Source organism: Coregonus clupeaformis, chromosome 36 (genome assembly GCF_020615455.1).
Source record: "Coregonus clupeaformis isolate EN_2021a chromosome 36, ASM2061545v1, whole genome shotgun sequence".
Taxonomy (NCBI): Eukaryota; Metazoa; Chordata; class Actinopteri; order Salmoniformes; family Salmonidae; genus Coregonus; species Coregonus clupeaformis.
Genome location: NC_059227.1, coordinates 13,480,620 through 13,508,584, shown reverse-complemented (window position 1 = coordinate 13,508,584; position 27,965 = coordinate 13,480,620). Strand labels below are relative to the sequence as shown.

Genomic DNA, 27,965 nt, shown 5'->3' with positions numbered 1-27,965 from the left:
CCAGACAAAGGAAGTCCAACTCTTTCGGTATGCAGTCGGGGAGGGAGTGAAGCTGGCTATATTGGGGCGATGACAGACCCCTTAGTCCCCCGGCGATGACCTTGAGGTCCTCAAGATCAAGCCTTTGGGAAGAACCGGGTGGCCACGACCACTACACCCCTGCTCCGATGGTCATCCTCCTTCATCTATCTCAAGTTGTCAAAAGTGTGCATCTGTCCTCCCCCTGCTTCATGTTCCAAATGACAAACAAAACCTAATAAACACTTCAACATTGGCTCGCGGGGGAAAGACGTCCGGAGTCTTAATTGCACCAATGGGAAACAGAACAGACATCAAACCCATCTCTGCCTTATTCTACAAATACTCGTAACTCGTTCCATTTGACAAAAAATAAGTAATTCCAAACAAAATATGTAACAGTATGCATTTTATTTGTACCTTTATTTATTGGCAATTTCTTTCTGTATTATAGCATGCTTTGCATAGTCTCTTCTCTTATGTTTTATATTTTCCCAAATGGCTATTGAAGAAAAAAAACTCACTGTTTTTATGACTATACGATCCACCACCTTTTCCAACACTTGTGATTGGTACCGGAATTTCTCCATCCCACCAATGAGATTGTGCCTGGTGCCTCTGAAGCGCCTGAGTGATCCGCCCATGCCAACCCTCACCACCCAATCAATAAAACCTGTGTTGAATATGTGACATGATAATGAGCTCAACTTACTTTCTTTCTTATTCTAATATAAAGCATAGGTCAGTGAATGACTTTTTGGGGCCGGTTCTCTCTGACACAGATTAAGCCTAGTCCTGGACTAAAAAGCAAGCTCAATTGAGAATCTCCTAAAATCATTGTTAGTCCAGGACTAGGCTTAATCTGTGTCCCGGAAAACACCACAGAGTTTGTTAGTCCTTTGTTTTGATTTAAACACAATTGGTCCCTATAGGTTACATACTGCAAATTCTATCATTTTAGATTACAGAAGGCAAAACATGTTCAGTGCCTTTTAAATGACAAATTAAGCCTCAAAGGGAGGGAGCTAAAAAGAGAAGGATAGTAGTACTTAAGATGAAGGCCATCACATAACTGCTCAGCATATTGGTGTGCAATTACTGAAAAACTAGACATTTTGTCCAACTGCAATTTGACCTCAAGTGTCACTATATCTGAATAAGACCTATAGTTCACCAAGTAAATCACCAAAAGGATGCATTAATACTATCTACACAGACTCATATGGTGCCCTGCAACTTGAGTGTTTATAAGAGGACAATACAGGCAGACAAGACCGTTAGTTACAGTGTTATTACTCAACCACAAACACTTATATGACACGATGGTTACGGTCGCAGTTACTTCTTGGTGGGGTCGATCACCCTGCCCATGAAGAGAATGCTGCTGGTGGCCTGGTGGTAAGTGAGGAAGAGGAAAGGCCGGTTGACGGTGAGCCGAGGAGGTAGACTAGCGAAGATGTTCGGGGCACGAGCATTCCCGGTGCTGCTGGTCTCGTCCACGGTGATGGCCGCCTTGTGCACAACCTGAAACCACAGAATAAGAAAGCTAAGAAAGGACTGCATGGTTAAGATGTAGTAAGGAAAGTGAATAATGCTGCTAACTGGCCCCAGACCTGTTTGTGCTCTTGCCTACTCCATTGCTGTCCAGTGTCCTGGTCAAGCCAAATGCCATTGTCATGACATTGACAAAGAGTGGCAAGGAGTTGGCATGATAGTGCTAACAGTCACCTTCAACACGAGGCTGATGGAAGCCTAATGATGGCCTTTCGAAAATGCAGCTTCCTTGTTTATTTGGATCTCCCATTAGCTTTTGGGTCCACAAAAAACACAATATGACAAGTAACAAAACACTGATAGACAAGGAAAGTCACACAAATGTAAAATACAACAATATACAGTGCATTCGGAAAGTATTCAGGTTTTCATGAAGGATCTCTCTGTACTTTGCTCCGTTCGTCTTTCCCTCGATTCTGACTAGTCTCGCAGTCCCTGCCGCTGAAAAACATCCCCACAGCATGATGCTGCCACCACCATGCTTCACCGTAGGGATGGTACCAGATTAACTCCAGATGTGACGCTTGGCATTCAGGCCAAAGAGTTCAATCTTGGTTTCATCAGACCAGAGAATCTTGTTTCTCGTGGTCTGAGAGTCCTTCAGGTGCCTTTTGGCAAACTCCAAGCGGTCTGTCATGTGTCTTTTACTGAGGAGTGGCTTCCATCTGGCCACTACCATAAAGGCCTGATTGGTGGAGTGTTGCAGAGATGGTTGTCCTTCTAGAAGGTTCTCCCATCTCCACAGAGGAGCTCTGTCAGAGTGACCATCGGGTTCTTGGTCACCTCCCTGACCAAGGCCCTTCTCCCCCGATTGCTCAGTTTGGCCGGGTGGCCAGCTCTATGAAGAGTCTTGGTGGTTCTAGACGTATTCCATTTGGAGGCCACTGTGTTCTTGGGGACCTTCAATGCTGCAGACATATGTTGGTACCCTTCCCCAGATCTGTGCCTCAACACAATCCTGTCTCAGAGCTCTACGGACAAAGTTCTGAACCTATATACATTTTACGGATACAGTATATTTTACATTAGTTATCACAACATGACAAGTAACAAAACACTGATAGACAAGGAAAGTCACACAAATGTAAAATACAACAATATACAGTGCATTCGGAAAGTATTCAGACCCCTTGATTTTTTCCACATTTTGTTACGTTACAGCCTTATTCTAAAATGTCAATCTACACACAATACCCCATAATGACAAAGCGAAAACAGGTTTTTAGACATTTTGGCAAATGTATTAGAAATACCTTATTTACATAAGTATTCAGACCCTTTGCTATTAGACTCATAATTGAGCTCAGGTGCATCCTCTTTCTATTGATCATCCTTGATGTTTCTACAACTGATTTGGAAAGCACACACCTGTCTATATAAGGTCCCACAGTTGACAGAGAAAAAACCAAGCCATGAGGTCGAAGGAATTGTCCGTAGAGCTCCGAGACAGGATTGTGTCGAGGCACAGATCTGGGGAGGGGTACCAAAAAATGTCTGCAGCATTGAAGGTCCCCAAGAACACAGTGGCCTCCATCATTCTTAAATGGAAGAAGTTTGGAACCACCAAGACCCTTCCTAGAGTTGGCCGCCCGGCCAAACTGAGCAATCGGGAGGAAGTGCCTTGGTCAGGGAGGTGACCAAGAACCCGATGATCACTCTGACAGAGCTCCAGAATCCCTCTGTGGAGATGGGAGAACCTTCCAGAAGGACAACCATCTCTGCAGCACTCCACCAATCAAGCCTTTATGGTAGAGTGGCCTTAACGGAAGCCCCTCAGTAAAAGGCACATGACATCCCGCATGGAGTTTGCCTAAAGGACTCAGACCACGAGAAACAAGATTCTCTGGTCTGATGAAACCCAGATTGGACTCTTTGGCCTGAATGCCAAGCGTCACGTCTGAAGGAAACCTAGTACCATTCCTATGGTAAAGCATGGTGGTGGCAGTATCATGCTGTGAGGGAGGGACGGGGAGACTAGTCAGGATCGAGGGAAAGATGAACGGATCAAAGTACAGAGAGATCCTTCATGAAAACCTGCTCCAGAGCGCTCAGGACCTCAGACTGGGGCGAAGGTTCACCTTCCAACAGGACAACGACTCTAAGCTAAGCACACAGCCAAGACAACGCAAGAGTGGCTTTGGGACAAGTCTCTGAATGTCCTTGAGTGGCCCAGCCAGAGCCCTTACTTGAACTCGATCGAACATCTCTGGAGAGAACTGAAAATAGCTGTGCATCGACGCTCACCATCCTACCTGACAGAGCTTGAGAGGATCTGCAGAGAAGAATGGGAGAAACTCCCCAAATACAGGTGTGCCAAGCTTGTAGCATCATACCCAAGAAGACTCAAGGCTGTAATCGCTGCCAAAGGTGCTTCAACAAAGTACTGAGTAAAGGGTCTGAATACTTACGTAAATGTTATTTGTTTTTTACATTCTAAAAACCTGTTTTTGCTTTGTCATTATGGGTATTGTGTGTATATTGATGAGGGAACAAAAACAATTTAATCCATTTTAGAATAAGGTTGTAACGTAACAAAATAAGGAAAAAGTAAATGGGTCTGAATACTTTCTGAATGCACTGTACAAACAATGCAACCAAAAAAGAATGTGTGTGTGTCCCCTTATAGTCCCCGCCATTCCATGAGTTGTTTTTTAATCCGTTTTTTAATGGTACTTTTGCTGTTTGCTTGGGTAATTGGAGATTTTCCATGCAATCATGGCTCTGTATAAAACTGCATTGCCGTGAATTCATTTTGGACTTGGGGACTGTGAGGGTGTGTATGGGTGTCTGAGCTGAATGTTATTTGATTATGCAGACAATCTGGAATTTTTGTCACAGTAATATTTCTCATACCTAGAAGAGAAGCAGTTAATCTCTTGTCAACCCTCAACCAGGAAAGACTGCCATGCATACTGTTGATGTTAGTTCTGTATGTGCAGTTAAGGGCAAGGTGTGCTGCTCTGTTTTGAGCCAGCTACAGCTTTGCTAGGTCTTTCTTTGCTGCACTTGACCATTTTACTGGACAGTAATCAAGATGGGACAAGACCAGAGGCTGAACAACTACTACAGTTGGTTTGTGTAAAAAATGCAGAACATATTTTTATAACAGACATACCCCTCCCCATCTTCACATCAACTTTGTCAATATGTCTTGACCATGATAATTGACCATACAATGTTATACCTAGAAGTTTAGCTTCCTCAACTTGCTCAATGGTCACACCCTTGAAGTACAACTCCAGTTGGTCTTAGGTCTTAGAGCACTGGTTTTCAAAGTCGGGGTTGGGGGAACTGCAGTGGGGTCGCCATATAAAAAAACATTTAAGAGTACAGATTATTGTATTGGACAATATAGAGACGTTTTTGAGAAATAAATTTTTTATTTTATTGAGTAAATGTATTTATTGGTTTCTTTTCATTTTGATAAGAGATTAAACTGTAATGAATTTAAGGTTATTTGTTGATGTAAACATAGCATTGTATTTGGTAAAACACAATCCTCCATCATTTTACTAAGAACAGGCAGAAAACTGATTGGGGGGCTGTTAGAGCCAGCAAAGGGTGCTTTACTATTTTTTAGGCAGTGGAATTACTTTAGCTTCCTTCCACGCCTGTGGGGACACACACACACACAGTCTTGTATAACTAACCTTGTGGGGACACACAATTCAGTCCCATTAAAAATCCTATTTTCCCTAAGCCTTACCCTAACCTTAACCCCAAAACCTAACCTTAACCCTAAACCTAACCCTAGCTCCTAACCCTAAACCTAATTCTAAACCTAACACTAATTCTAACCTTAACCCTAAACCTCCTAGAAATAGCATTTGACCTTGTGGGGACTAACAAAATGTTCCCAGTTGGTCAAATGTTTGTTCGTTTACTATTCTTGTGGGGACTTCTGGTCCCCACAAGTATAGTTAAACACACACACACACACACACACACACACCTTTATGCTTTGGTTAAATATATCGAAAATAGGGGTGGCAATACAGTCTGCTACCATTCTCAGTAGTTTCCCATCAAGGTTGTCAGGCTTATCATTATTGATAACAATAGTTTTTCCATCCTCTCCCACACTAACATGACCAAATTCAAAACAGTAATACTGTATGATGGTTCAATGTTGTCATTTCACTTCTGAGTTTTTCCACTTTACTAGTGAAATGATTGGCAATATTGAAAGGTTTTGTTATAAATGACCCATCAACTTCAATGAACTATGCAGATGAATTGGGTTTTCCACCCATTATATTATTTAAGGTACTCCAAAGTCTTTTTCCATTGTGTTTTATGTCATTTATCTTTGTTTGGTAATATCATTTATTCTTCTTTTTGTTACGTTTAGTCACAACATTTCTCAATTGACAGTATGTCGACCAATCAGCTGAGCAGCCGACTTGTTTGCCACCTCTTTTGCATCATTTCTTTGAACCATACAATTTTGCAATTCATCATCAATCCAGGGGGCTCTAACAGTTCTCACAGTTAGTTACTTAACAGGTGCGTGCTTGTCAACAATTGGCATTAATACTTTTACAAATATTAGCAGTGCTGCATCTGGATTCACTTCCTCACACACATCAGACCAACATACATTGTCTTCAACAAAAGAATCCTGAGGAAACATTTTGTATGATCTCTTATAAATTACTTTAGTACCAACATTTGGCACTTTGGCTTTCCTTGTTATTGCCACAATGTTATGGTCACTACAGCCAATGGAAACTGATATTGCTTTGGAGCAAATCTCTGCAGCATTAGTGAAGATATGATCAATACAAGTGGATGTTCACCAGTCACTACAAAGATACAGACCTCCTTCCGAACTGAGTTGCCGGAGAAAAAGACAACTGCTCAGGGATTTCACCATGAGGCCAATTGTGATTTTAAAATAGTTACAGAGTTTAATGGCTGGAATAGCAGAAAACTTAGGATGGATCAACAATATTGTAGTTACTTCAAACCACTAACCTTAATGACAAGAGTGTAAATGAAGCCTGTACAGAATAAAAAAATATCCCAAAAGATGCATCCTGTTGGCAACAAGGCACTAAAATAATACTGTAAAAAATGTGACAAAGGAATTAACTTTTTGTCCTAAATACAAAGTGTTATATTTGGGCCAAATCCAGCACAACACATCACTGGGTACCACTCTCCATATTTTAAAGCATGGTGGTGGCTGCATCATGTTATGGGTATGCTTGTCGTCGGCAAGGACTGGGGAGTTCTTCAGGATATAAAAAAAACGGAATGTAGCTAAGCACAGGCAAAATCCTAGACGAAAACCTGGTTCAATCTGCTTTCCAACAGTCACTGAGAGACAAATTCACCTTTTAGTAGGACAATAACCCTAAAACACAAGGCCAAATCTACACTAGAGTTGCTTACCAAGATGACATTGAATGTTCCTGAGTGGCCTACTTACAGTTTTGACCTAAATCTGCTTGAAAACCTATGGCAAGACTTAAATGGCTGTCTAGAGATGATCAACAACCAACTTGATAGAGCTTGAAGGATTGTAAAAAGAATAATGGGCAAATATTGCGCAATCCAGGTGTGCAAATCTCTTAAGAGACTCACCCCAAAAGAAAATAATTGCTGCCAAAGGTGTTTCTAACATGTATTTTTTAAATTAGTTTGTAAAAACAATGACATTTTTCCTTTCACTTTGACTTTAGAGTACTTTGTGTAGATTGCTGACAAAAAAGACAATGAAATCAATTTTAACCCCACTTTGTAACACAACAAAATGTGGAAAAAGTCTAGGGGAGTGAATACTTTCTGAAGGCACTGTATTGCGGTCCCAGCAACAACGGCTAACCGCGTCACAGGATCCAAATTCAAAAAGGTAGCTAGTAAGCACATTTTCTTTAGAGACTTTCAAAAAGTTCAATACAACAAACCGAGCTCTCCCTCATTCAACACGTGACATATCGGATGTTCACACGCTTACCGGATTTGAATGTACTAACCTTTTTGAATGTACTAACCTTTTTAAATATACTAACCTTGACTTCTCTTACTCTGGAAGGCTTTGTCTTTACTGTGAATGAATGCTTGACATTACGAGAATAATGTCACCAAAGAAATCGATATGCCAATTTAACTTTTGGAAAGCACTGATATATATTATCACATAATATATTATTATTTTATCACTTTATGATGATTTTGTAGCAACTCACTTATTTGTATTCACTTGGGGCTCTGATGAGACATTGCTTTGGGAATATTATGCAGCTTTTCATTTTCTGATTAGAAAAAGTAGTTCTCAGTGGCCACAAGTTACCAAGAGCCTTTGCTTATACATTAAGGACACCACGAAATGCAAGAGGCCTATTTCGGTCTTCCCTTTCACAGAAACAATTAACCCAAACAGTATAAAGTAACCACAGGTGGACATTCAAGACACCGCCGGAAGTTGGCTGCATCTAAAAAGTGGGTATCTCACCTTCCTTATCACTCCTCCATTATCTCAGTCTAACACTTGAGCAAGAGGCCGTCGAGTGACAGATACAAACACACAGTGGTGGACACATACTTATGGGGAGACACACAGTGACAGACACGTATATGAGGGAAAAATACGTACACACTGATGAACAACACACAGATATGCACACTCAATGACGGATACACACACACACACAAACACTAATGGAGAAACACCAGCTCACACACACACACTGACCTCAGAGAGCCTCAGGCCCGTTTCCCCACCGATGCCAGAGAAGTCAGCGCTGTCCTGGAAGACCTCGCTGATCCCCAGGCCTGGCAGGACCTTCTGCAGGGAGTATGACTGCTCCAGCATAAATCTAGGCAGCTGCACCTCCAGCCTTCTGCAGAGCACAGGAAGTGACATAATAATCATTAAGAATGGGTCATAAGGCCAATGGTTGAGTGTTTCAATTATTATTATTTTTTTAAATCTAAAATCAAATGAGTAAATTATTATAATATACTCCTGCATTTTCTCTATCAGCATTGGCTCTATTCTCCAGCATTTTGGATTTGAGATCAAATGTTTTCTATGAGGTGACTGACACCTTTTATTTGAGGGTATTTTCATGCCCCCAAAACATGTTAACCTCGCACCATTACCAATAATGGGAGGTTAACATTTTTGGTGGGGTATGATATTTATGCCTCTAACTTTCTCACTCATCATTATTCACGATTCAGTCATCATGGTAGCAACCACATTAATGTAGAAGTGTTCATAAACATATTCTATTCTTATTTACAATAAAAGGGACTCCAAAATGACACAATACATTATTTACCATTCATTTCTATTGGGCACAACATAATCTGAAACACTACCAAAACAAACTGCAAAAGCATATACATTTAATTATTGTAGAGTAGTAGAGCTTGATGTAGTCATTGCGCGCTAGGAATATGGAACCAAATACTAAACTTTTGACTAAATGTAATATACTATGGGCTCTATTTGAACAAAGCTAACGCAATGATAAATCTAAGCACTGGTGGTGGCGCTATAGGTCTGGGGGTATGTCAGAGACTTTTGCTATTTTTGCAGCCGTTATGAGCTCAATAGCTGGCGGTGGCGCAAAAGGGATGGGTTTTGATGAATAAACAAGTTATAGTTGTGACGAGGGCTTGGCCACTCACTGGCCAATCAAGGCGTTCCATAGCTTAATACTGCATGCGTTTGCCTTAAGTTCGGTAGGTTATTGACAATCTTGTCATCAACTCCAATTCGGCTTGGATCACGGAATATTCTCATCCTAATCCATTGTTGATTGATATCAACAGTTTACTAAATAGCATAAGCTACAGTAACAAAACCCATTTGGCTTCAACGAGTATAGTCCTTTACACATTGCACTTCTCAAATAAAAAACATTATAGGCTCCCGTAAATTGTATTGTATGTGTGAGGCACGTTCTCAATAAAAAAGATATAGCGTAGGCCTACCGTTGATATGGTGTTGAACCAGCTTTCATTATAGTAGGGTAAGGATGGCCTACTAAGGGCTTGTTTTTTTATCAAACGAAATGGAAAACAAGCAATTTCTCCAGGAAAATAACTTAAATGTTTCTAAATACAAGTTTTACCGGATTATCTCATCTCTTGTTCCATGATGGGCATACAGTGCATTCGGAAAGTATTCAGACCCCTTGACTTTTTCCACATTTTGTTATGTTACAGCCTTATTCTAAAATGGATTAAATAAAAATAAAAATATCATCAATCTACACACAATACCCCATAATGACAAAGCATAAACAGGTTCTTAGAAATGTTTCCAAATGTATTAAAAAGTAAAAAACAGAAATACCTTATTTACATAATATTTCAGACCCTTTGTTGTGAGACTCAAAATTGACCTCAGGTGCATCCTGTTTCCATTGATCATCCTTGAGATGTTTCTACAACTTGATTGGAGTCCACCTGTGGTACATTCAATTGATTGGACATGATTTGGAAAGGCACACACCTGTCTATATAAGGTCCCACGGTTGACAGTGCATGTCAGAGCAAAAACCAAGCCATGAGGTCGAAGGAATTGTCTGTAGAGCTCCGAGACAGGATTGTGTCGAGGCACAGATCTGGGGAAGGGTACTAAAATATTTCTGCAGCATTGAAGGTCCCCAAGAACACAGTGGCCTCATTCTTAAATGGAAGAAGTTTGGAACCACCAAGACTCTTCCTAGAGGTGGCCGCCCGGCCAAACTGAGCAATCGTGGGGAGAAGGGCCTTGGTAAGGGAGGTGACCAAGAACCCGATGGTCACTCTGACAGAGCTCCAGACTTCCTCTGTGGAGATGAGAGAAACTTCCAGAAGGACAACCATCTCTGCAGCACTCCACCAATCAGGCCTTTATAGTAGAGTGGCCAGACGGAAGCCACTCCTCAGTAAAAGGCACATGATAGCCCGCTTGGAGTTTGCCAAAAGGCACCTAAAGGACTCTCAGAACATGAGAAACAACATTCTTTGGTCTGATGAAATCAAGATTGAACTCTTTGGCCTGAATGCCAAGTGTCACTTCTGGAGGAAACCTGGCACCATGCCTACGGTGAAGCATGGCGGTGGCAGCATCATGCTGTGGGGATGTTTTTGAGCAGCAGGGACTGGGAGACTAGTCAGGATCGAGGGAAAGATGAAAGGAGCAAAGTACAGAAAGATCCTTGAAGAAAATCTGCTCCAGAGCACTCAGGACTTCAGACTGGGGTGAAGGTTCACCTTCCAACAGGACAACGACCCTAAGCACACAGCCAAGACAATGCAGAAGTGGCTTTGGGACAAGTCTCTGAATATCCTTGAGTGGCCCAGTCAGAGCCCAGACTTGAACCCGATCTAACATCTCTGGAGAGACCTGAAAATAGCTGTGCAGCGACGCTCCCCATCCAACCTGACAAAGCTTGAGAGAATCTGCAGAGAAGAATGGGAGAAACTCCCCAAATACAGGTGTGCCAAGCTTGTAGCGTCATACCCAAGAAGACTTGAGGATGTAATCTCTGCCAAAGGTGTTTCAACAAAGTACTGAGTAAAGGGTCTGAATACTTACACTGCCAGTCAAAGGTTTGGACACACCTACTCATTCAAGAGTTTTTCTTTATTTTTAATATTTTTTACATTGTAGAATAATAGTGAAGACATCACAACTATGAAATAAAACATTTGGAATCATGACGTAACAAAAAAAAAAAGTCTTAAACAAATCAAAATATATTTTAAATTTGAGGTTCTTCAAATAGCCACCCTTTGCCTTTGACAGCTTTGCACACTCTTGGCATTCTCTCAAACAGCTTCATGAGGTAGTCACCTATAATGCATTTCAATTAACAGGTGTGCCTTCTTAAAAGTTAATTTGTGGAATTTGAGACAATCAGTTGTGTTGTGACAAGGTAGGGGGGGTAGCCCTATTTGGTAAAAGACCAAGTCCATATTATGGCAAGAACAGCTCAAATAAGCAAAGAGAAATGACAGTCCATTATTACTTTAAGACATGAAGGTCAGTCAATACGGAACATTTCAAGAACTTTGAAAGTTTCTTCAAGTGCAGTCGCAAAAACCATCAAGCGCTACGATGAAACTGGCTCTCATGAGGACCGCCACAGGAATGGAAGACCCAGAGTTACTTCTGCTGCAGAGGATAAGTTCATTAGAGTTATCAGCCTCAGAAATTGCAGCCCAAATAAATGCTTCACAGAGTTCAAGTCACAGACACATCTCAACATCAACTGTTCAGAGGGAGACTGTGTGAACCAGGCCTTCATGGTCAAATTGCTGCAAAGAAACCACTACTAAAGGACACCAATAAGAAGAAGAGACCTGCTTGGGCCAAGAAACACAAGCAATGGACATTAGACCGGTGGAAATTTGTCCTTTAGTCTGGAGTCCAAATCTGAGATTTTTGGTTCCGACAGCCGTGAGATGCAGTGTGGGTGAACGGATGATCTCTGCATGTGTAGTTCCCACCGTAAAGCATGGAGGAGGAGGTGTTATGGTGTGGGGGTGATTTACTGGTGACACTGTCTGTAATTTATTTAGAATTTAAGGCACACTTAACCAGCATGGCTACCACAGAATTCTGCAGCGATACGCCATCCCATCTGGTTTGGGATTAGTGGGACTGTCATTTGTTTTTCAACAGGACAATGACCCAACACACCTCCAGGCTGTGTAAGGGCTATTTTACCAAGAAGAAGAGTGATGGAGTGCTGCATCAGATGACCTGGCCTCCATAATCCCCCGACCTCAACCCAATTGAGATGGTTTGGGATGAGTGGGACGGCAGAGTGAAGTGCTCAGCATATGTGGGAACTCCTTCAAGACTGTTGGAAAAGCATTCCAGGTGAAGCTGGTTGAGAGAATGCCAAGAGTGTGCAAAGCTGTCATCAAGGCAAAAGGGTGGCTATTTGAAGAATCTCAAATATAAAATATATTTTGATTTGTTTAACACTTTTTTGGTTACTACATGATTCTATGTGTGTTATTTCATAGTTTTGACATCTTCACTATTATTCTACAAAATAGTAAAAATAAAGAAAAACCCTTGAATGAGTAGGTGTGTCCAAACTTTTGACTGGTAATGTATGTAAATGTGATATTTAAGTTTTTTTATTTTTAATATATTTGCAAAAATTTCTAAAAACCTGTTTTTGCTTCATCATTATGAAGTATTGTGTGTAGATTGATGAGGAAAACAAGATTTAATCCATTTTAGAATTAGGCTGTAACGTAACAAAATGTGGAAAACGTCAAGGGGTCTGAATACTTTCCGAATGCACTGTATAGCCTACATGGAGGGGTTTTTACGCACATCCAAAATAATAACAGGAGCTGGCTAAAGTAATGTAATAGCCTACATAGATAAAAAGGGGATGTCCACTTTGCTGCTGCCAAACTACATATTTTATTAAAGCTTTGGTGATTAAGATCAATTTTAAAGTGGTCTCACAAGCTAAACATTTTATCGATAGTCTTGACTACTTGGTGAATGCATTGGGCATGACAAAAAAAAAAGTTATGTGGTTTACGGGCACAAAAAGCACATCTTTCTTGTTCCATGTGCATACGGGCATCACAGCTGAATAGGCTGCCCTTCCGTTGTCAAAATCCATGGCATAACTAACCGCGTTATCGCTAAGACTAGCTTTCGGTTGGTCTTAAACATCCCCACCAGCGCATACTGAAATTGGCATTTTGGCGCATGTTTTTAAGGACACGCCTTAGATATTGCCACCCCTCCCACATCAGCGCGCTCATATAAGACAGGTATATTTCCAATCCTGGCGCTAGGGTTTGAAAATTGAAGAGCGCTGGCTTTAACAGGTTTAAATTACAAACAAGTGTGCGTTTGAAAATTGTGCTGACTTAACACCAGCCGAAAATAGAGCCCTACCAGAGTTAGGAAGAATTATGTTCCTAATCGGAAGTTAGGTACTATATTTATTGAAAATTATATGAATATATCCTATAAATTTAAAATGGCCAATTTGGGTGCAATCAATTAGCTTAATTTCTCAGAGATCAAATTATATTTAAACAAAATAATGTTTCAGGAATGCTAATCTTATTTGTTTTTAACTACAGAAACGATTTCAGCACAATCTGATGCATTTTTAGGTTGAACGACCCATATGCTACATATAAGCAACCCATTCCATTGTTGTAGTGCCATCCAACCTACGTCCTCTTGAGCTGTTTGAGCCAGCCTTGGAAACGTTCTCCCGTGATCTCCTCGTCGATGGAGGTGTAGTCTACGTCCTCGTCGGGCAGAAGCACCAGCATGGCGGAGCCGCCAGTCATGGGCAGCTTCAGGACACCCAGCTTGAGCGAGCGGTCGTACGCCAGGTGGTACTTATCGGAGCGGAACATCATGGGGACCATGGCAATTTTGTACTTGTTCACGTAGAAGCGCTCATCCTGGGTGAAGCTGGCATTGAAGTTGAGGGCAAACTGGCCTGGTGAGAGAAACAGAAAAGGGAATCAAATAGAAAAGATACATGTTGCTGTCACAATACCCAACCTCACTTACACACAAACAAAGCTGGGAGCAGCACAGCATCACCCACAAAGCAGTGCTAACAGAGCATGCAGTGACTGGCACCTGGAAAGATGTGTTTAAAAACAGACTGTGCGTACAATAATCTAATTCCCAGACACTTCTGCCCTTTGCGCTTTAGCCTCGGGACATAGTTATGTTTACAAAAGGTCATAAAATACAGGTGTAAAATACTGTATAATATAATAATAATAATAATAATAATATTTGCCATTTAGCAGAAGCTTTTATCCAAAGCGACTTTTTTACGTATGGGTGGTCCAGGTAATCGAACCCATTATCCTGGAGTTGCAAGCGCCATGCTCTACTGAGCCCCTGTGCCTACTCCTCACCTTGAAAGAAGACGGCAGTGATTAGCATCATCTGGGTCTGGGGGTTGATGGCGCTGACCACCTCCTTCACCTGCTCCCTGGTGTAGGTGTAGGCTAACTGGTTGATGGTGTCCTTGGCAGCCCCGTCGCTGAAGTCCAGCCCCTGGACATTTCCCCCATACTTGGTCTGCACAATGTCTCGGTAGCTCGAGTCCACTTTGAACTGCTGGCGGGGAAGGATGCCGATACCCTGGTTCCCAAACCCGCTCTGGGCCACGCTATCCCGGACACTCTGGAACAGTTCTGGCATAGAATACAACTTAAATGTACATTTGTATTTTTGTATTTTTTTCCCAGACAAACACAAACAAACAGAGAAATTATGGAAACAATACAGGGTCAGCCGCAGAGTAATGTAACTTTTTTTGAGGTGAAGTGCCTTGCTCAAGGGCACAACGGCAGAATAATCTGATACCAGGAACTCTTCGGTTACCGGTTCGTTTCCTCCTCTGGTCAAGCCTGGGATTTGAACCCACCACCCTCCCACTTACTGGTCTTGCCTCTCTATTCTCTAAGGCTAAATACCTGGGATCCTTAGGTGGTCGAGAGCGTTCAGACTCAGGCCCTGAAGGAGTTGCTCGCGTGTAGAGCCGTCGGCGCCACTCATCAATGCAGCTAAGCCCAGAGATACGGTGAATGGGGAGAGAAGGACGTTGTCATCAGTGATGCTAGCAATGGCACGGTACAGCCGGGCGGCGAAGTCAGCATTTCTGGTGCTCAGGTCCTGGATTTCCATAGCGCTGGGCTCCTGTGCCAGGAGGGGCATGGCGAGGAGTGGGATGCACGCCAGGAGGGGGAGGAGTCTGGACGTCATGGTTCTTCCTCTGCTTTTCTCAGCTCGCAATGGAAACAAAAGATAGATGTTGTAAGCAAAGTGTCCTCAGCAAGGTAAGTTCAACACTAACACATAAACATTGAATTAGTCTAGCGTTAAATGTATAGTACACTCCAAAATCAAAGGTTGTCCGACATTTTCATACCAAAAAAAATTCTAAAGTCGAGCTGAGAAATATTTGACAAAGTTAGATTTTGGGGTCCACTGTCTTTTTAATATTTATATAATGATGTATTATGTACAATATGTAATAGGCTATTAAAATTACAATATTTTATTAGGACAGTAAAGTATCTATATATTACAAATAATACATTTGATAGGAAATGCACACAGTACTGCTGTAGCTTCGGAACCGCAACTAGGATATTGTACACAGTATGGGATCCTAGTTGCACATCGATCAGGTGCCTGTCGTCCGAAATTCATTACAGCCCAAAAGTGTACAGTAATTTTAGTTTTTTACAAGTTTCCCGTCTGTATACAAGATCTTAGTTGCAGTCCCAAAGCTAGTGCTGCTGGTGCAGTTATTGCTGGTGGAGGCAAAAAACGGATTCCACAAAATAGGGTCACTAATCTAAAAACTGTCAGTGTCCAGAGTAGCTGAGTAAACTCAACTCCATACATCTCAATGGAGTTGAGTTAAGATGAGTGTCGGCGGAGTGTACCTCAGACTACATGAGTCGGTATCAGTTGATACTTTTTTAATGCGTACCTTGTACCTAAGCCTGTCCTGTGTAACTGCATTATTTTCTTTGGGTGCTGCAATCCGTAGTTTTTGTTTAAAGGTCTGTGTCTCCGTGAGTGGCATGGGCATAGGCGTGGCTGAAGGACTCCCAGTGCAGCACCATGGACAGAGGCACTGGCTGCAGCACAGTGGACATTGGCACTCAGTTCAGCAATGTGGAAGGCTGCACTACCTTCAGCACCAGGCCAGCCGAAGACAGCGCCACAGCTCTGTTCACCCAACACACCTGTGCAGGATTACTAATCAGCCACACCTGAAAGGCATTCCCTAAATCAACTGACTGGCACAAGAGTGCAGGCTGGACCTCGCTCAAGTGGAACAGTGTGGAAGACGCAGCCAGAGCGTGCCTACTCTCCCACTTGTGAAGTCGGGCACACCCCACTCTTCCCGACAAGGTCCGATGCAGCCTTTTTTATATTCATATCAAGTCAATTCTGGGTAACAATTAAGTACCTTACTGTGACTCCTTTAAATTAAAATGTTACAAAATAAATAAAAATAGCTTCTCAGCAAAGAGCAATTTCTCAAGGAAGAATTTGGCTAGGACTGTCTGGGAGTGGTCTGAGTGGGGAGGGGAAAACTGAAAACTAGCTGTTATTGGCAGAGAGGTTTGGAACTCTTTCTAATTGGTCTATTAACTAATTTAGCACCTGGTGATGTCACCAGGCAGGCCAAAACTCCATCCAACTTAAAAAAAATAAAATAAATAATATATTTGACTAATGTTTCCCACAGTTGTGTCAAGTTGGCTGGATGTCCTTTGGGTGGTGTACCATTCTTGATACACACGGGAAACTGTTGAGCGTGAACAACCCAGCAGCATTGCAGTTCTTGACACACTCAAACTGGTATGCCCGGCACCTACTACCATACCTCGTTCAAAAGGCACATAACTCTTTTGTCCCTCTGAATGGCATGCATGCACAATCCATGTCTCAAGGCTTAAAAATCCTGATTTTACCGGTCTCCTCCCCTTCATCTACACTGATTGAAGTGGATTTAACAGGTGACATCAATAGGGGATCATAGCTTTCACATTGATTCACCTGGTCAGTCTGTCATGGAAAGAGCAGGTGTTCCTAATGTTTTGTACACGCAGTATATATATATATATATAAAGAAACGTCCCTTTTTCAGGACCCTGTCTTTCCAAGATAATTCGTAAATATCCAAATAACTTCACAGATCTTCATTGTAAAGGGTTTAAACACTGTTTCCCATGCTTGTTCAATGAACCATAAACAATTAATGAACATGCACCTGTGGAAAGGTCGTTAGGACACTAACAGCTTACAGACGGTAGGCAATTAAGGTCACAGTTATGAAAACTTAGGACACTAAAGAGGCCTTTCTACTGACTCTGAAAAACACCTAAAGAAAGATGCCCAGGGTCTTTGCTCATCTGCATGAACGTGCCTTAGGCATGCTTCAAGGAGGCATGAGGACTGCAGATGTGGCCAGGGCAATAAATTGCAATGTCCGTACTGTGAGACGCCTAAGACAGCGCTACAGGGAGACAAGATGGACAGCTGATCGTCCTCGCAGTGGCAGACCACGTGCAACAACACACCTGCGGGACAGGTACAGGATGGCAACAACAACTGCCCGAGTTACACCAGGAACGCACAATCCCTCCATCAGTGCTCAGACTGTCCGCAATAGGCTGAGAGAGGCTGGACTGAGGGCTTGTAGGCCTGTTGTAAGGCAGGTCCTCACCAGACATCACCGGCAACAACATCGCCTCTGGGCACAAACCCACCGTCGCTGGACCAGACAGGACTGGCAAAAAGTGCTCTTCACTGACGAGTCGCGGTTTTGTCTCACCGGGGTGATGGTCAGATTCGTGTTTATCGTCGAAGGAATGAGCGTTATACCGAGGCCTGTACTCTAGAGCGGGATCGATTTGGAGGTGGATGGTCCGTCATGGTCTGGGGCGGTGTGTCACAGCATCATCGGACTGAGCTTGTTGTCATTGCATTACGGAGAAGACATCCTCCTCCCTCATGTGGTACCCTTCCTGCAGGCTCATCCTGACATGACCCTCCAGCATGACAATGCCACCAGCCATACTGTTTGTTCTGTGCGTGATTTCCTGCGAGACAGGAATGTCAGTGTTCTGCCATGGCCAGCGAAGAGCCCGGATCACAATCCCATTGAGCACGTCTGGGACCGTTGGATAGGAGGGTGAGAGCTAGGTCCATTCCCCCCAGAAATGTCAGGGAACTTGCAGGTGCCTTGGTGGAAGAGTGGGGTAACATCTCACAGCAAGAACTGGCAAATCTGGTGCAGTCCATGAGGAGGATGTTAAGTTTGCTGAAAATAAATGCAATTGACAGTGAGAGGACGTTTCTTTTTTTGCTGAGTTTATATAGTACCAGTCAAAAGTTTGGACACACCAACTCATTCAAGGGTTTTTCTTTATTTTTACTATTTTCTACATTGTAGAATAATAGTGAAGACATCAAAACATTGAAATAACACATATGGAATCATGTAGAAACCCAAAAAGTGTTAAACAAATCAAAATATATTTTAAATTCTTCAAAATAGTCACCAATTGCCTTGATGACAGCTTTGCACACTCTTGGAAATCTCTCAACCAGCTTCACCTGGAATGCTTTTCAAACAGTCTTGAAGGAGTTCCCACATATGCTGAGCAATTGTTGGCTGCTTTTCCTTCACTCTGCGGTCCAACTCATCCCAAACCATCTCAGTAGGGTTGAGGTCGGGTGATTGTGGAGGCCAGGTCATCTGATGCGGCACTCCATCACTCTCCTTCTTGGTCAAATAGCCCTTACACAGTCTGGAGGTGTGTTGGGTCATTATCCTGTTGAAAAACAAATGATAGTCCCACTAAGCGCAAACCAGATGGGAAGGTGTATCGCTGCAGAATGCTGTGGTAGCCATGCTGGTTAAGTGTGCCTTGAATTCTAAATAAATCACTGAAAGTGTCACCAGCAAAGCACCATCACACCTCCTCCTCCTTGCTTCACGGTGGGAACCACACATGCAGAGATCATCCGTTCACCTACTCTGCGTCTCACAAAGACACGGCGGTTGGAACCAAAAATCTCAAATTTGGACTCATCAGACCAAAGGACATTTCCACCAGTCTAATGTCCATTGGTCGTGTTTCTTGGCCCAAGAAAGTATCTTCTTATTATTGGCGTCCTTTAGTAGTGGTTTCTTTGCAGCAATTCAACCATGAAGGCCTGGTTCACGCAGTCTCCTCTGAACAGTTGATGTTGAGATGTCTCTGTTCCTTGAACTCTGTGAAGCATTTATTGGGCTGCAATCTGAGGTGCAGTTAACTCTAATGAACGTATCCTCTGCAGGTAACTCTGGGTCTTCCTTTCCTGTGGCAGTCCTCATGAGAGCCAGTTTCATCATAGCGCTTGATGGTTTTTGCCACTGCACTTGAAGAAACGTTCAAAGTTCTTGAAATGTTCTGGATTGACTGACCTTCATGTCTTAAAATAATGATCGACTGTCATTTCTCTTTGCTTATTTGAGCTGTTCTTGCCATAATATGGCTGATATGATCAAACTGATATGCTCAAACACTGATATGCTCAAACACATTAAGAAGGAAATAAATTCCACAAATTAACTTTTAACAAGGCACACCTGTTAATTGAAATGCATTCCAGGTGACTACCTAATGAAGCTGGTTGAGAGAATGTCTGCAAAGCTGTCATCAAGGCAAAGGGTGGCTACTTTGAAGAATCTGAAATATAAATATATTTTGATTTGTTTAACACTTTTTTGGTTACTACGTGATTCCATATGTGTTATTTCATAGTTTTGATGTCTTCACTATTATTCTACAGTGTAGAAAATAGTAAAAATAAATAAACCCCTGGAATGAGTAGGTATGTCCAAACGTTTGACTGGTACTGTGTGTGTATGTATATATATATATATATATATATATATATATATATATATAATATATACAGTGGGGGGAAAAACTATTTAGTCAGCCACCAATTGTGCAAGTTCTCCCACTTAAAAAGATGAGAGAGGCCTGTATTTTTCATCATAGGTACACGTCCACTATGACAGACAAAATGGGAGAAAAAAAATCCAGAAAATCACATTGTAGGATTTTTAATGAATTTATTTGCAAATTATGGTGGAAAATAAGTATTTGGTCACCTCCAAACAAGCATGATTTCTGGCTCTCACAGACCTGTAACTTCTTCTTTAAGAGGCTCCTCTGTCCTCCACTCGTTACCTGTATTAATGGCACCTGTTTGAACTTGTTATCAGTATAAAAGACACCTGTCCACAACCTCAAACAGTCACACTCCAAACTCCACTATGGCCAAGACCAAAGAGCTGTCAAAGGACACCAGAAACAAAATTGTAGACCTGCACCAGGCTGGGAAGACTGAATCTGCAATAGGTAAGCAGCTTGGTTTGAAGAAATCAACTGTGGGAGCAATTATTAGGAAATGGAAGACATACAAGACCACTGATAATCTCCCTCGATCTGGGGCTCCACGCAAGATCTCACCCCGTGGGGTCAAAATGATCACAAGAACGGTGAGCAAAATCCCAGAACCACACGGGGGACCTAGTGAATGACCTGCAGAGAGCTGGGACCAAAGTAACAAAGCCTACCATCAGTAACACACTACGCCGCCAGGGACTCAAATCCTGCAGTGCAAGACGTGTCCCCCTGCTTAAGCCAGTACATGTCCAGGCCCGTCTGAAGTTTGCTAGAGTGCATTTGGATGATCCAGAAGTGGATTGAGAGAATGTCATATGGTCAGATGAAACCAAAATAGAACTTTTTGGTAAAAACTCAACTCGTCGTGTTTGGAGGACAAAGAATGCTGAGTTGCATCCAAAGAACACCATACCTACTGTGAGGCATGGGGGTGGAAACATCATGCTTTAGGGCTGTTTTTCTGCAAAGGGACCAGGACGACTGATCCGTGTAAAGGAAAGAATGAATGGGGCCATGTATCGTGAGATTTTGAGTGAAAACCTCCTTCCATCAGCAAGGGCATTGAAGATGAAACGTGGCTGGGTCTTTCAGCATGACAATGATCCCAAACACACCGCCCGGGCAACGAAGGAGTGGCTTCGTAAGAAGCATTTCAAGGTCCCGGAGTGGCCTAGCCAGTCTCCAGATCTCAACCCCATAGAAAATCTTTGGAGGGAGTTGAAAGTCCGTGTTGCCCAGCGACAAAACATCACTGCTCTAGAGGAGATCTGCATGGAGGAATGGGCCAAAATACCAGCAACAGTGTGTGAAAACCTTGTGAAGACTTACAGAAAACGTTTGACCTGTGTCATTGCCAACAAAGGGTATATAACAAAGTATTGAGAAACTTTTGTTATTGACCAAATACTTATTTTCCACCATAATTTGCAAATAAATTCATTAAAAATCCTACAATGTGATTTCTGGATTTTTTTTTCTCATTTTGTCTGTCATAGTTGACGTGTACCTATGATGAAAATTACAGGCCTCTCTCATCTTTTTAAGTGGGAGAACTTGCACAATTGGTGGCTGACTAAATACTTTTTTTCCCCACTGTATGTATATATATATATATATATATATATATATATATATACACATACAGTGGGGAGAACAAGTATTTAATACACTGCCGATTTTGCAGGTTTTCCTACTTACAAAGCATGTAGAGGTCTGTAATTTTTATCATAGGTACACTTCAACTGTGAGAGACGGACTCTAAAACAAAAATCCAGAAAATCACATTGTATGATTTTTAAGTAATTAATTTGCATTTTATTGCATGACATAAGTATTTGATCACCTACCAACCAGTAAGAATTCCGGCTCTCACAGACCTGTTAGTTTTTCTTTAAGAAGTCCTCCTATTCTCCATTCATTACCTGTATTAACTGCACCTGTTTGAACTCGTTACCTGTATAAAAGACACCTGTCCACACACTCAATCAAACAGACTCCAACCTCTCCACAATGGCCAAGACCAGAGAGCTGTGTAAGGACATCAGGGATAAAATTGTAGACCTGCACAAGGCTGGGATGGGCTACAGGACAATAGGCAAGCAGCTTGGTGAGAAGGCAACAACTGTTGGCGCAATTATTAGAAAATGGAAGAAGTTCAAGATGACGGTCAATCACCCTCGGTCTGGGGCTCCATGCAAGATCTCACCTCGTGGGGCATCAATGATCATGAGGAAGGTGAGGGATCAGCCCAGAACTACACGGCAGGACCTGGTCAATGACCTGAAGAGAGCTGGGACCACAGTCTCAAAGAAAACCATTAGTAACACACTACGCCGTCATGGATTAAAATCCTGCAGCGCACGCAAGGTCCCCCCTGCTCAAGCCAGCGCATGTCCAGGCCCGTCTGAAGTTTGCCAATGACCATCTGGATGATCCAGAGGAGGAATGGGAGAAGGTCATGTGGTCTGATGAGACAAAAATAGAGCTTTTTGGTCTAAACTCCACTCGCCATGTTTGGAGGAAGAAGAAGAATGAGTACAACCCCAAGAACACCATCCCAACCGTGAAGCATGGAGGTGGAAACATCATTCTTTGGGGATGCTTTTCTGCAAAGGGGACAGGACGACTGCACCGTATTGAGGGGAGGATGGATGTGGCCATATATCGCGAGATCTTGGCCAACAACCTCCTTCCCTCAGTAAGAGCATTAAAGATGGGTCGTGGCTGGGTCTTCCAGCATGACAACGACCCGAAACACACAGCCAGGGCAACTAAGGAGTGGCTCCGTAAGAAGCATCTCAAGGTCCTGGAGTGGCCTAGCCAGTCTCCAGACCTGAACCCAATAGAACATCTTTGGAGGGGAGCTGAAAGTCTGTATTGCCCAGCGACAGCCACTGAAAACCTGAAGGATCTGGAGAAGGTCTGTATGGAGGAGTGGGCCAAAATCCCTGCTGCAGTGTGTGCAAACCTGGTCAAGACCTACAGGAATAGTATGATCTCTGTAATTGCAAACAAAGGTTTCTGTACCAAATATTAAGTTCTGCTTTTCTGATGTATCAAATACTTATGTCATGCAATAAAATGCAAATTAATTACTTAAAAATCATACAATGTGATTTTCTGGATTTTTGTTTTAGATTCCATCTCTCACAGTTGAAGTGTACCTATGATAAAAATTACAGACCTCTACATGCTTTGTAAGTAGGAAAACCTGCAAAATCGGCAGTGTATCAAATACTTCTTCTCCCCACTGTATATATACACATATATATATATATATATATATATATACATATATATTTTTTTTACAGGCTTACTGTGTATCTGTGCTTGTCCTGATTGTTATAGAGGTTTTTTTTTTTATTGTATTCTATGCATCCCCTGCCAAAACTCAAAAACCTGTCGCGCAATGATGGGCTGCTCATTATCCGTTAACAAACAACCACTCCCTTGGCGGAGTCGCGTAAAAAGCTATTTTTATCAAAAACTACAGATTACGGCACCCAAAGAAAAGAACGCAGTTACACAGGACAAACGTAGGTACAAGGTACGCATTAAAGAATGGACATTTAATTATTGAATGATACGGACTTGAAGTAGACAGAGGTACACTTCGCCAACACTCATCACAATTCAAATCCATTGAGATGTATATGGAGTTGAATTTACTCAGCTATGTCCAGAGTAGCCTAAACCAGGCTTTCCAGTGAAACCTCTCGTCTCCCAAAATGAGCCAAACTGAGACCACATTTTCAAGGAAAGGATCCAAATGTAAAATATTGAAAGTGATCTGAGAAATGGTATAGTCATTAAATAATTATACTTACTGCTCTCTGCCTCTGCTTGTAAATGTCAATCAGTGGGACCCCTCTGTAGGACAGATTGCATCACCTGTTTGGAGAGACAAAGTGCAAGTGTACCTTTCATTTTATCTTTTGGCTGATGAGCGAAGCTACTGTATATAAATGGGAACATTCCAGAACATGGGCCATCAGATCACCTGAAATTCCTTCTAAGCTTAGTCTATGCTTTGACTTGAATACAGGACAAATTGTGTCTAATAAAACACGAATTTGAAAAACTATTTAAGATGTAATTTATTAGCAAGACAACAAATGGTTCCCATGGGATGGAATCATAAACCACGTTTCCATCCACAGTTTTTAAGCACGTAAAGTCATACCGTAAAATATAATTTGTTTGTTCGACATGGTGGGATGTTTTTGTGTCAGTAAAATTAATAATGCGAGAAATGGCGGTGGAAACGCCTTTATGCGCAAATATTGATATAATAACCATCTTATGGAAGTCAACTTGGAGTCACACGATGATATGGTGTGTGGTTCTCCCAGTACGACTCGGGAAACCATGCAGTTTATTAGGATATAGATGAAATAACTTATGATGAACTTCACAGGGTGGTGAAAGTGCACGGTCATCTTGATCAGTGGCGACCCGTCATTCAGGGCAGGTGGGGAAGCAAAGAAAAAAAGAAAGCCTGTTTTGCATGTTATTTTGGTATTAATATGTGTCACATATCAGTTTGCAAACAATGTTTAAAAAAAATAATTGAGTTGATAAAGCTGCATACAAATTTGGTCTCTTTTTTGCTTTCTTGAGTAAGGCATCTCCAAAATGCATGTGTTTCAGCCTAGCTCAGTGCTTTCTGTGGTGGTGGTGGGGCAGCCAGCGGAAAATACGGAGCGTAGGGGTTGGTGATGTTCTCTAGTTGTGCCATGATTGGCTCAGCATTCTGTCACTCATTACATTTGAGTCATTTAGCAGACGCTCTTATCCAGAGCAACTTACAGGAGCAATTAAGTGCCTTGCTCAAGGGCACATCCACAGATTTTTCACCTAGTCGGCTCGGGGATTAGAACCAGCGACCTTTCGGTTACTAGCACAACGCTCTTAACCACGAAGCTACCTGCGTCACAGCAAAGAGCTAGAAAATTCAAGCCCCTTTGGTGCTGCCATAGTTACATTAGAAGTGTCCATCCAAGAATGCTCAAGGTCATTGGCCACAGATAAAACGACGTCAAATCACGTTATATCAACCGTAGCTTTGATTGGACTGATCATGTCAACATCATACTTTCAAAATCTTAGCTAGCAAACTAGCAGTCATCATCATGAATCAATTCGACAATCTACTGGCAAATCCTTTTCAATCCTTGTCATATGAAGAGAAATTATGAAGAGAAATTATAAATAAAACGTATCGATGCTCATCGGCCATTGGAAATCGCAAATTCAACAATGAGTGGTTTGGAAGGAATCAGTGGCTAACTGCAAGCATTGCAAAGCAATCACTAGCCTGCTATTCAGTGGAGTGGGTATGTGGTCCTAGTCTGGGTTTAAAGGTCTCTTTTCCAAGCTTAAAGGGATAAACATTCAACATTGGCCATGCTGTCAATCCAGCATGACTTCTGCCGCGCTCAAAACAACTGGAAACTCGGAACTGGGAAATCTCAGACTTTAGTGAGTTCAAGACAACTGGGAACTCTGAAAAAAACGACTGGGAAAATAAGTTTTGAATGGTCATCCAACTCGGAATTGCAAGTCGGTAACTCTGGCCTCTTTCTAGAACTCCGACCTGAAGATCACGGACGTCATCATGATTCAACCTGATGACAAAATTTGCCCGCGAAGGACCACCGCGCCACCTTCCTGTTCAAGTGAGCACAGCACAACAAGGTGAGTCCAAACATATCTTGTATGCTTTGGTCCCTTTCCCCATCATAACTTAGCCTACTGTTCTGACTTGGTGGTGCACATGTAGCCTATAAACCTGTTTTAGAGAAATGTCATCATCGAATATTGTAAGAGCTTTCATTGTCTGCTTATATGCCCCCTTTATTTATCCTACGGTTCTGACTTGGTGTACAGGGAGAATACTGTACCATGTTCTGAATACCATGTTCTGAATTCTGTCGCTGTACATTTCAAAAGTGCTGAACAAATAGTTATATTGACAACGTCCGTCCTAGCTCGCTCATTAATGTCTTAATCGAAATTACGGATTGCCTCTTATGCGCTCGTCATCCCCTTATGCCATAGTTTGTACATCTCAATTGTCAGTAGAAACCACATTTATTTAAGCAAGTCAACCATATCAGCTATGTTGAGGCTGAATTAACTGTGTTGCTGCCAGACAAGGCTCCGCTGATAGACAGGTGTAGCAGTGGTAAGGTGTTGGGACTGCTGTTGGGACTGCTGTTGGGACTGCTGTTGGGCCCTAACAGTTTGAGGGCACCGTTTGTCACTGTTATAGTGCAATTAATGTATTGTTTAGTGTTGTGTTGTGTAGTGGCTTTGCTGGCATGCATCTAAAAACATTTTATCAATTTTTTTGTTCATATCGCCACTGATCTTGATGCTCCTTTCCAATAAATATAGAGTGTCTTATTCTGGTGCCATGACGATCTATGCTTGACTGCCATTTGACAAATAAAAATATTCTTACTCTTATCCATAATAATCTCATCATAGACTAGCCTACCCGCACAGCCTCCCAGCACTGTATCCGCTAACCTGTCATCACACAAGTCCGTTTGTTGGAAACACACCACTGGTGGGAAAATTTGCATCTTTTCTTTATGCATATTCAATAATATTTGTATGAAAATGTATCGGCAATCAGATGGAAACCAATTATGGATATAAACCCTGGATTGCTGATGCTATGTATTGGACATTAATATAATAATAATAATAATGATAATAATAATAATATATGCCATTTAGCAGACACTTTTATCAAAAGCAACTTGCAGTCATGCGTGCATAGATTTTACGTATGGGTGGTCCTGGGAATTAAACCCACTACTCTGGCGTTACAGTGCCATTCTCTACCAACTGAGATACAAAGGACTACCATTGAGAGGCTTTGAAGCCACCAGTTAGTTGGCCATATTGACACTCCCCAGTACGAACACTCCTCCATAGGAATTAATGGAATTCTACAGTATTTCAATTAAATGTTTCAAGGACAAAATTACATATAACATTAGTCATCTCAAATATATATACTTTAAGGAAAATGTCTTTATATTTTTTTTTATACTTATGTTTAGCTCACATAACATAATTTAAAAGTATGCATTAAGGTGTGTGTAATAGAATACATTTGGAAAAAACGATTGAAGACAATAATACATGCATTTATAAATTTGTTTTTAAGCAATATAAATATAGCTTCCAAAGAGTGCCAAAATGGAGGCGTGGTGGCCTCAACACAGCGCCCCCTATCAGTCATTTAGTGTATATACGAATCATTGATGGAACCCTCGCTACTGAGACATAGATAGGATGGGCTAGTAGGTTGTATCAGGCTCGTGGACCTTTAATGTACCTTTTTGAATTGAAGAAAATTAGGATGTAACAGATTGTGGCCATGATCTTGGGAGATGGGGTGCTATTTATGTGCACATTCCACAATCATTTAAACCATTCACGAATAGACAAATAGGTGGCTATTACGCAAGAGTGCATCAAAACACCATGATATCGTTGTATAAAATAAAATGGAACCCTAATGTAGCTTTAAAATGTACATTAATTAGAGTTACGGCAAGAGACCTGGCAATAATGTTATTAGGCGTAGGCAATTTCAATAACATGGGTGTAACGAACGGGGTTTCTTCACCGAAGATGATGCGACACTGAATGGCAACTCACATTTTAAAATAGAAAGGACGATAGAATACTTACTTTTGCACTAACAAGCCTGCCTGGAAATTTATCAGGATAACGTCACAGATAGCAAATAATACGGCTGTGAAGATCTCCGTTCCGCAGGCAGGAATAAACAAGACCTAGCAAGAATAAGGCCGTGACCTCGGCGATTTACCTTAAAAATAAAAGTCCTGTAATGACGATGGTGAAAAACAATACAAAGGGTAGAAATTCGTACAATTTTATGAGGAAATGTTAGC

General features: G+C 41.9%; 2 protein-coding genes across 12 annotated transcripts in view; one reads left to right on the top strand and one right to left on the bottom strand.

The window, feature by feature from the left end:
- The window catches only part of ppp4r4 (protein phosphatase 4, regulatory subunit 4), a 137,840-nt gene extending 137,132 nt beyond the window's left edge, over positions 1-708 (top strand). For all 9 annotated transcript variants that reach the window (XM_041865028.2, XM_041865029.2, XM_041865027.2 and 6 more), the window contains one exon: positions 5-708. In XM_041865028.2, coding sequence (XP_041720962.2) covers positions 5-50 — 46 coding nt within the window. In that variant the 3' untranslated portion in view covers positions 51-708. The remainder of the gene's footprint in view (positions 1-4) is intronic.
- serpina10a (serpin peptidase inhibitor, clade A (alpha-1 antiproteinase, antitrypsin), member 10a) lies at positions 415-27,888 on the bottom strand. 3 transcript variants are annotated; one of them, XM_041865037.2, is made up of 7 exons: positions 27,742-27,888; positions 23,856-23,919; positions 15,016-15,331; positions 14,452-14,733; positions 13,745-14,018; positions 8,273-8,420; positions 415-1,542 (listed from the first exon to the last, which is right to left on the bottom strand). In XM_041865037.2, exons 3-7 carry the CDS (start codon positions 15,302-15,304, stop codon positions 1,357-1,359), a joined length of 1,179 nt encoding a protein of 392 aa, XP_041720971.2. In that variant the 5' UTR covers positions 15,305-15,331; positions 23,856-23,919; positions 27,742-27,888; the 3' UTR covers positions 415-1,356. The 3 variants fall into 3 exon arrangements, with proteins under 3 accessions (XP_041720971.2, XP_041720970.2, XP_041720972.2); XM_041865036.2 differs by having other exon boundaries at positions 15,016-15,327; XM_041865038.2 differs by having other exon boundaries at positions 15,016-15,324.
- Positions 27,889-27,965: the final 77 nt, after the last annotated feature.